Source organism: Coptis chinensis, chromosome 2 (assembly GCF_015680905.1).
Source record: "Coptis chinensis isolate HL-2020 chromosome 2, ASM1568090v1, whole genome shotgun sequence".
Lineage (NCBI taxonomy): Eukaryota > Viridiplantae > Streptophyta > Magnoliopsida > Ranunculales > Ranunculaceae > Coptis > Coptis chinensis.
This window is the reverse complement of record NC_141457.1, coordinates 25,311,070-25,321,509: the sequence shown is the minus strand read 5'-3', so window position 1 is coordinate 25,321,509 and position 10,440 is coordinate 25,311,070. Positions and strand designations below refer to the sequence as shown.

General features: G+C 37.5%; 2 protein-coding genes across 2 annotated transcripts; one reads left to right on the top strand and one right to left on the bottom strand.

Annotated features, from left to right (window-relative positions):
- Positions 1–732: 732 nt before the first annotated feature.
- Positions 733–1,731, bottom strand: LOC147515520 (uncharacterized). Its single transcript, XM_086592943.1, has one exon. The coding sequence runs from the start codon at positions 1,729–1,731 to the stop codon at positions 733–735; it is 999 nt and encodes a 332-aa protein (XP_086449069.1).
- A 7,225-nt stretch (positions 1,732–8,956) lies between these two features.
- LOC147515519 (uncharacterized) lies at positions 8,957–9,325 on the top strand. Its single transcript, XM_086592942.1, has one exon. It carries the CDS (start codon positions 8,957–8,959, stop codon positions 9,323–9,325), a length of 369 nt encoding a protein of 122 aa, XP_086449068.1.
- The last annotated feature ends 1,115 nt before the right edge of the window (positions 9,326–10,440 follow it).

Sequence of the window (10,440 nt, the reverse complement as noted above, 5' to 3'; positions counted from 1 at the left end):
ACTATTCTTCCTATCATACCCTCTGAGTAACTCATGTGATAGGAGTATGTTGTCTTGGATAGATCTGCGAGGAAGGAAAGCCGATTGATTAGTCTGCACTAAATCATTGATGACTAGTAACATTCTGTTTGAGATGACTTTAGATATACTTTTATAAACAGTGTTACATAACGCAATGGGTCTAAAGTCCTCCACCCTCGAGGGATTGCTAACTTTTGGAATGAGGCATAAAAAGTTAGCATTAACACCTCTAGGGAATTTGCAGAATTTAAAAGCATTAAGAATAGCATATAAAAAATCATGACCAATAGTATCCCAGCATCTCTTGAAGAAAATAGGAGTAAACCCATCTGGTCCTGGTGTTTTATTCTCTTTCATATTGAATGCATGCTTCTTGACCTCCTCAAAAACACTTCAAAGATCAAGAATGGCTTGCATACTATCGTGGGATAACATCTCGTGACTTGTAGCTGATTATAGAAATCCTTCCACTTATCTCCCCAAAGATCGGACCCAAGAACCCATTGTAATACTTAGCAATTGTTTTATTGACCTCAAATTTTGTCCGGTGATTGTAACCCCCGGGAGTTTTGGAGAGTCCATATCCCACTCTTTGCTTTCTTTTCTTCTAGAGACTTGAAAAAAGGCGTTTATTTATCTCCTTCTAACATCCATTTATTTTCTTGTTGGCTTCCTCGATCCTGATATCTCAATACTAGCCCACCGTTGTAATCATTGTAGAGCTTCTTTCTCCTTCTGGCCCAAGAAAGGGTCCATGGGCTTTGCTTGTATCTGCCTTTGTATATCATACAGTACCTCCCTCACTTGATGTACTCTGGCATGTAAATCTGAAAAATTTCTCCTTGCCCACAGCTTAATTCTTTCTTTAAGTGTCTTTAATTTCTGCATAAGAACATACATAGGATTAGAGATAATTCTGTCCTGCCAGACGTCTTGCAGAATGTCATGAAACTCCTTCTGGTCGAGCCAAAAGTTTTTGAATCTGAAAGGTGTAGCCTTCCTATTCATATCTGTCCAGTATATGATAATTGGAGAGTGATCAAAAACACCATGCGGTAGGAATTCCACTTTCGAGGTTGGATACTCCACGTTCCACGTACTATTTACTAAGCATCTATCTATCTTCGTCATTATTCTTCCTCTACCCTCTACTTTGTTGTTCCAGGTGTAGAAAAACCCATTGTAGTTCAAGTCTAATAGGCCAACATGTTGCAAACAATCTACAAACTCTTCTGCTTTGCGTGGATGCATAGGACTCCCGCCAACTCTCTCTACCGCCTTTGTGATGTTGTTAAAGTCACCTGCTACACACCAAGGAATAATGACCGAGCCTTGAATGTCCCGTAGATCCCTCCATAAATTCCGCCTGAGAGTTTTTGCATTTCTAGCATATGCCACTGTCAAGATAAACTCTTCATTTGTTGTCTTAAATCGAACTTTACAATGTACAAACTGATCAGATTCTTTCAGCTTACTAGCTTCAACCAAATACGGATCCCAACACACCCATATTCTACCAGACAGATCCTTCCCATAATTGTTTGTATGCTCCCATAACGAACAACAGATGTTCTTAATGAAATCATATTTATTCTCCCTAACTTTAGTTTCAAGTAAACAAAACATGCTGAGCTTCTTGTCGACTCTCAACCTGTTTATTTCTCTAACCTTCTCTACGTCATTTATGCCTCTGACATTCCAAAATCCCATGGATGTAATCATCAGTAATTCTTGTGTTTGGAACCTCTCGGTCGGCCCCTTACCTTCTTGCCTCTATGACTCTATGCTGAAGAACCTTTCTACTTTTCTGTGGTCCTGCCATTTTCTCCTCCACACTGCTTCCCAGACCTAGTTACCATGCCTGATCTCACAGGTTATGGAGTGATGGGAACAGGTTCCATGACACTAGTATTCCTGACTCTATCATGGAAATATTCCACTTCTCTATCAGATGTCTCATCATCTGAGCTCTCTCTAGTTTTCGGGATACCCATCAACAAATGAAACCAGCTGGCTTCTATGTTAAACAGCGTAAAATCATCTTCTTCCGTTCTCAGAGTTAGAGGCCCAACATTATCATTCAACAGTATAATAGCTTGTGTCTCAGTCATCCCCTCTGTTGTTGCACTTTGATCTACCATGGCTGGTATTATCCCCATCCTACTGGAGTTTTCAGTCTCAACTGCTCCCATAATAGTGCACTCTTGAGTAAAATTCTCTTGCGAATTACTTGGCCCAGCTTCCGTCCCACTTCCACCTCTAGGCCTCCATTCTTTTTCTTGGTTCGTCCTCTTTACTCTCCTTTTTTGGCTCTTGGACATTCTCCTGCCATTTACCTGCATTTCTTGTTCTATTGGTTCCTTCCCTCTGTTACTAGTTGGGATTTCCACTGTGTTGCTTTGGGTAGATGTTCCTACATTCTTGTTAACTTGTGTGCACTTAGCAACAATATGGCCAACAATCTTACACTAATTACAAAACTTTGGGAGAGAACCATATTGAATATCCTACCATAACTCCACCCCAAGCTCCGAAACTTCGATGGATATTTTGTTCGGAAGTGGATTTGCTAAGTCTATTTCAACCAAGACACTTGCATAGTAACCATTATTTCTTTGCAGTGAATTCATATCCACGCGAATGGGACACCCCAGTCCTCTGCCCAAGCTCATCAAAATGTCTACCTCCCAGTATTCAAAAGGCAACCCTGGGAATTTGACCCACACAAAACTAGTAGTTTGTTTGTGTCGCACAATTGAAGTTAGGTATCCATTTGCAGAATCTCACCATTTTTCCTTGAAGCTTCCATGGGCCACCAACGAAAATCTTGTTGTGGTCTGCCTCATTGTTGAACTTGAACAAGATATAACCTTTTCCCAGCGGTGAGATCTTTACTGCCTCAGTTAAGTCCCACTCCTTGTTGACTGCAGCTCTGAGTGTGTCTAAGTTGGTGGATTTATCCATTCTCACAATCAAAGCATACTTGCAGACATCAATTCCTCTCTCCACCAAAGCTAATGGAAGTTTGATCACTGGGTTGTCACCCTTTCTTGTCAGAACAGGTAGAGAGGCAACATCTACCGATTGCTTCAACCTCCCTTGAGCTTTATCAACATACGATACTCTGTTTGCCTCCACCGTATTATTGTTGTTGTTGTTGCCTTGCCGTGACTCCACCTCACCACTTACAGGAAACCTCATCTGATGTCTTCCCGACCCTAATCCAAATGGAACAGCATCCATTTGTTCCTATCAAGAAAGCCAGAGACTTGAAAACTTTTGTTTCTTGTTTCTGTGAACTCTCACTGGATGCAGTAGAGGATTTCACCAACAGAGTAAAGAAAACAATTTGTTTCCACTAGTAAACTCGCATTGTCGACAGTGAAGGATTTTACTACTAATGGAAAAAAGGGAACGAAACAAGAAGATAAGAACCGGACGAAGGGTGTTTTGTTTGCTATTATTGGTAAGAAAATATGGCACCAAATCAAAATAGCTACTTAGATTATCTCACTCCTTGTCGCTCCTAAAGCTGTCCCCATTAGGGTATTACAATAAGGTGGAGAGACTTAGATATAATTAATGGTAGAAAAGGACTTTCTTAAAAGTTCCAGGGGCCTTATTGTAAATATGGATTTGTTAATGGGCACTTTCCATATTAAAGAGATATATATTAAAAGTGTTTTAGTATATCAAGTACAAGTATTTGTATAACAAGGACTTGTCCTCTTAAGATAAGACTTGGAATCCTAAGTGGATCCTACTACACACACACTTACGTATTCTCAAAGTTTCTCTATATAAGAGAATGACTTTTTGGAGAAAGGGACCATTAGTCTTTCCACGAAATGTATAACTAAAAGTAGGAGAAAATCAAAAGTGTTTTGTGGTGTATTGTGTGGTGAATACTACTAGAAGGCTGAAGACTAAGTTTTGGATTCAGCTTTCGAAAGTTTTTCTTTATTGTCAATCTCTGTTTTGGATTCAGCTTTGGAAAGTTTTTCTTTATTGTCAATCTCTAATTCCAACTTTGAAGGTATTTTTCTTTTAATTCCTTTTTTATCAATAATAGATTAGCATGTTAAATATGTAGGATTAAAATAATCCTAATAATTGGTATCGGAGCAGGTCATACTATAATCTATTTTTGATTTAATAGAATAATGAGATCTTAAAATTTTATATGAGATATATGGTAATTTCATATCTTCATGTTCTAAGTAATAAAGGTGATTTTTTTTAAGTATTAATACATACTATAAAAGAAAAGAATAAATATGTATATGCGTTACTGACATGATCTATTAGTTTGTAGTTTGTTAATATGATCACATGTTTTATTTTAAGATTAGCATATATTGTTCATCATTTTAATATCTTGCATTGATATGTTGATTTCGGTTACATGTGTAACTTGAAGATTTTTTACAAGATTTGTTTTATCCTATAAAGTATTGCTCACATAAGATGCTTTGCATAAAGTTCTTTGATGTAAGAGAGTAGTGCTTATAGGGACCACATGTACTAGTTCATATATTTCATAAGCCCATAAGCATGTGAAGAAAGGAAACAACTTTAACTTTACATATAAGACAGAAATCACTTTATGAAAGTGAATAAACTTTGGCATCTAAGTTCCTAACTTGTTCAAGTAAAATATATTATATTATTTGAAGAATAAGACAGGAACCACTAGATGGACTACTGGATATTGCTGGTAAACATGGACCACCTGTTCTACTACATTCAGAAAGGTATGCATGGTTCATGAGATGCATGTCATGTGCTGTACTATGGTATATGCATGCATGACATTTTTTTTTGAACAGTAGCTTTTGAATTGGTTCTTGGTACTGTGGGCCACATAGTATATGTATAAAGTGTTGACCTTTAAGCTTTAATACCCCCAGTCAATATAAAGCAAGTGGTAAAGGCATTTAATTTAATAATTGAATCCCTTGCTACACCGTTATCAATTTGATAGGAATTATATTTTTAAATGTGATTAATATGATCCCTACGGATAAATTAAATTGCATGTTAAAATATTTTTTCCTATTGTCTATTCTTGAGAAGAAAAATTCATGTATGGCTAGTGGGAGTGTTTTCCATTACGGATTCATTATCTCACAGTTACATTAATGAATTATGATGATGGTACACTTGGCTGAAATATAGTTAACAGCCCTACAGTTTGTGCAATTATATTGTAGTAGCAAAAGAAATAATAATGGAAATCATATTACATGTATGTAAAATTGATGGGTCTAGTAGAACTCGCCTGATTAAGTTGAATAATTTTGATGCCCTACGGATAAGAGATTATTCATAAGTATTATGTTTCCATTGCTTATATTTGTCTTATTAATACAATATGGAGGGGTTTGTATTTTTTTTATATAAAGCGTGTAATTGGTTTATTAAATTCCCAAAACCAATATTAAATGCATTATAATAATTTTTATGTATATGTAAATGTTTCAGATATGTCTCAATCAAATCTCTATCCCTTAGCATCTGTCTTGACTGCTGAAAGTTGGGCTAAAACAAAGGGTAATTGTTACCATTGTGAAAAGCTTGGTCATTAGAAGCGGAACTACAGGGAGTATCTGTTTTTTAAACAAATAGATAAAGAATGTATGCAATCCTTTATTCTTGAAACCAAATTGTTGGTTTTTCCTTCTGACACCTGGTGTGTGGACTCAGGGGCCACTCACCACGTTTGTAATATATTACATGGGTTTCAAGAAACAAGAAGGTTGAATGAAGGAGAGGTGTACTTGACACTAGGTACAAAGGCAAAGGTTGCTGCAGTATCGGTAGGAGTTTATTGTTTAGCATTAGGTGAGAAAATGTTGGTTTTAGAAGACTGTTACTATGTTCCAGAGATAAGGAGAAATTTGGTTTCTGTTTCTACACTTAATGATAGGGTTATATACTAAAAGCATTGCTTTTGTATTAACTCTAATTCTTCATATTTTGAATGAGAATCATATGGACAAATGTTATAAATATTATATATGTTATTACTTATATGCATGTGTCTAATATTTTATGTTGTAGATGATATGGTGTGTGGTGACACACAGAAGATCATATCATCAGTACCTTATAAAGTATAAGTAAATGTTCATAACCTAGATGGATTTGGACAAACCATTGGTACAATTTTAGTATAATCTGGTATTAGTCTATCTTGGCTAAAGGATTACACTAGTACACTTTGTGTGTATTGAATAGGACCAAGTGAGGTTGTTTCTCTTTATACTAACTATATAAGAGAACAAACACCTCTGTTATTATGGATGCTTGTCCTCTTAATCTGGATATAATAACGGGCACTTACGTGCATTGTACATTTCTTTAAATCATCAATGAGTGAGATTCATTTGTGAATCAACAAACTCGATGGATTGGGTAATGACATTGTATGTAAGGTGTGCTGTTGATTATAGAAGGAATATGTGACCCGCAAGAAGTCGGGTTGATGATGTCCCCTTCAGGAGCTCATAAGGATTGTCATGTAAACCCTGCAAGTGAATTTAATCCAACATAACAATGAGGTTGAGTGGTACTACTCAAGGACATAAGAAGTTGATTAGTGTAGTTGTCAGTAACTTGACTTAATCAACGGACATTCGATATCTTAAACACGGGGAGATCCACAAGCATATAATATGGAGCCCATAAACGTAACACGTAATTTGGGATTAGGGCGGTAGTGCAACAATGGCCTTTAGTGGAATAAGCCATTTGTTGACGGACTTGGGCCGTGTGTTCTGGGCGAACATGGGAAGCCCAAGCCCGTCAGGAGGCCCAACCCTAATTTCTCCTCATGGTCCCTATTGTAGCCTATAAATAGAAACCCTTCTCTCCTGGCCGAATTCACTATTCATTTTTTATTGGAAAAGAGAGGCAAGGAAAGAGAGAAAGAAAGGGTTGGTAGATCGCTGCCCACACAACGTCTATTCCATTGATAGGAATACAACAGAAGATCAAGAGGTTGATTTGGATTCATAAATCTTGGATTCTCAGAGATAAGAAGTCGATCTAAAGGTATGAATTTCCAACCAAACCATGGACACCCCTTATTCCGCTGCGCGTGGGTGTTTCGCGGTTCATAGTAAATCATTCGATGCAACCATAACGGTTCCTACAATTGGTATCGGAGCATGTAGATATGTTGGTAGATGTAGAGTTATTCTAACATTGTTTTGCATGCATCTAGACTAACTGTTATGGTCAGAATGATTTCTGGAAAGAAATGGATCGATTTTGATTTTATGAAAAGTGATCGTTTTTACGATTTTTGTTTATTGGTGGATGTAATTTAAATCACCGTATGTATCGTGTTGTTGTTTTTTATCCATGATGTAATCATATGTAAAGATCAAAAGATCAAGAATTGGATTGATCGAAATCCTGATCTGAGTTTTTTATGTTGGAGCTGGTCGCTACTGATGCTGAAGTCGCCGGAGCTTGAGCCACCACGCCTTTATACAGCATAAGTTGAGCTGGTAAGCTTGATCGCGCTGAGCTTGAGCGCCACGCGCTTTATACAGGCACAAACGGAGCGCATGTCGTACCCTTAATGCCAAAAAGAGAGAATTTTTTTTTCTCAATGAGATGAAATCTGTTTGCTGTTCGGGGGTCTATGAAGTGATTTCGTGAGGTTTCCAGTGAAGGAAACATGCCACGATTTCTATAAAAAAATAAAAAATCGGGGCGCTGCCCCGAACCCTGCGACCTTACCGGGGACCGTCGGATTTTGCGAAGGCAACTAAAAGAGTTCGGCAAACAGGATGGAGCAATGAATATGGACCATAACAGTTGGGAATTTATTTTCCATTTTATTGTTCATATTTGCTTATTCTATATGCATGTTTTTATTTGTGGATGTTTGCTAAAAACTAAGCCCACATGAATAATAGATAACATGAACATAAGCCTGATCAATAAATAGAAAGATCCTCAGTTCTAAATAACTAAGTGGGAGTAGGAATTTAGTTTCATATAAATCCCACGGTCTCCATTACTGGTTTGTTGGTGATGTAATTATACTTGCGCGTTGGTTTTAGTGTCTTCCTCCATATCGGATGAGTTTAATTACGGATCACCAGAACAAACTTCTAAAGGACAACTATATAAAGTTATTAATGTATGGATTCACTTCTCTATCTGAAGGGATTCATTACAAATAATGGACTAAGAAGTTGAATAATGGTATACACTTAGATGCAAGTAATGGTATCCTCCCCATCGGAGTCACTGTTATTATTTGTAGGACCAAAGAAAGGTCAGCATTTTAGTTTTACTTGTCTAGATGACATGTGTCCACTCTAACGAGTGGTGTGCTGTTAAGTTGACGAGAAGTAGAACTAATAGGAAAAACCTCTCTACACGAATGTAGATATGGTAAACTTCCACACTATCGTGGCTTACTACTTCTCGGTATGTAGGGTGCTGACGAGTTAATTAATTAATTTTTTAAGTTAACTCCAAAAGTATTTCCACGAATGTAGAATGGTAAACGTCCACACTATCGTGGCTTACTACTTCTCGGTGTGGAGGGTGCTGACGGGTTGATTAATTAATTAATTTTTGTTATTAACTCAAGAAGTTTTTGCCCTACATAATAGTTAATTTTACGTGATTCTCAGGTTTTCAAAATGGTTACTTTCAACCCACTAGCAACTATTCTTAAGGAAAACAAACTTCTTGGCCCTAATTACATAGACTGGAAACGCAACTTTGATATCGTGTTGACTGCTGAAGAGTACAAATTTGTACTCAATGAGGAATGCCCACCTAAGCCTGACGATATTGTTAGAGAAGAGGAGAAAGTAGCATATAAGAAGTGAAACAAGGCAGATGAGATGTCGCGGTGTTACATTCTGGCATCTATGTTAGGTGTCTTTGCAACATCGATCGTGCCATGACCACGGCTTATGATATGATGCTCAATCTCAAGGAACTCTTCAGACACCAAAATAGGGCTGCTAGGCAAACTGCCATGAAAAACTTGATGACCACAACTATGACTGAAGGGAGTCCTGTAAGGGATCATATACTCAGGATGATGGTTTATCTGAATGAGTTGGAGATCCTTGGAGGTGATATCGATGCGGAAACGCAGGTCAATATCATTCTCATGACGCTGCCTGAGAGATTTGAACTGTTTTGCCTTAACTACAACATGAACAAAAGGTTGTATTCTTTGGCGGAACTTATGACAGAACTTCAGTCAGCTAAGAACCTCTTTAAGCAGAGTTATGTTCAGGTTTGTTTCTACTTCTACGCCTAATGGCGGTAAGAAGAAGAAGAATGTTCAGAAGCATAGGAATATGGCAAAGAAGGGCATGGGACCTCAAGGAGTTGTGAAAAAGCCTAAGGGCAAGTGCTATAAGTGCAAGCAGCCAGGACACTGGAAGCCAGATTGTCCTTTTCTCAACCAAGAGAATAATGGAGGTATGTCTCATGCACTAGTCATTTAACATGTTTAGCGGTGTTATCTACTAGTACCTGGTGTGTAGATACGGAAGCCACTAACCATGTCTTCATTTCATTGCAGAGGTTCCAAGAAACCAGAAAACTTAGTGTTGGAGAGATTACCATATCTTTGGGGGATGCTACGATAGTAGTAGCTGTTGCAGTGGGAGATGTTTGTTTATCTTTTTGTAGAAATAAGACTATGGTGTTAAAGAATTATCTTTATATGCCTAATTTTAGAAATAACTTGATTTCAGTTTCTATGTTAATTAAGGATGGATATTCTATTTCTTTTAAATGACAATATCGTCATTAAGAAAAATAAACTGTTTATCTGTTCTGGTGCATTAGAAGGCAATTTATACATCATTAATCTTATTCCACCCACAGTGCATTAAATTATTACCCCGAGTAGTATTATTCTAGAAGTATTGAGAGGAGAGACATTAAAACTACTTCAGTACCAATTGTACAAGAATAGGAACCACAACGTGTCACCAATGACGTGAAAGAACAAGAGGTGCTTCGTCGTAGTGGGAGGGTTGTTAGACAACCTGACAGGTGGATTGGTTTGGGAATGTCTACAGACATAACCACTGATAACTAAGATCCTGATCCCTATACCTACAATGAAGCACTCCAAGAAAGAGATGTAGAATCTTGGCAAAAGGCAATGAATACTGAGATGGAATCTATGGATTCTAATCAGGTATGGGAGCTTGTAGAGCCACCTAATGGTGTAGAACCCATTAGATGCAAGTGGGTCTATAAAATGGTTATCAAGACAGCTTTCTTTAATGGAAGTCTTGAGAAAACCATCTATATGAAGCAACCAGAAGGATTCATTGAAAAAGGTCAAGAGCATCTTGTTTGTACAAGAAATTTGATGGAAACGTAGTGGTATTTCTTGTGCATTATGTAGATGACATC

Bases quoted from the DNA above. Each gene is read 5' to 3' on its own strand.
- LOC147515520 (XM_086592943.1), bottom strand. From the start codon at position 1,731: ATGGGATTTTGGAATGTCAGAGGCATAAATGACGTAGAGAAGGTTAGA.
- LOC147515519 (XM_086592942.1), top strand. From the start codon at position 8,957: ATGACCACGGCTTATGATATGATGCTCAATCTCAAGGAACTCTTCAGA.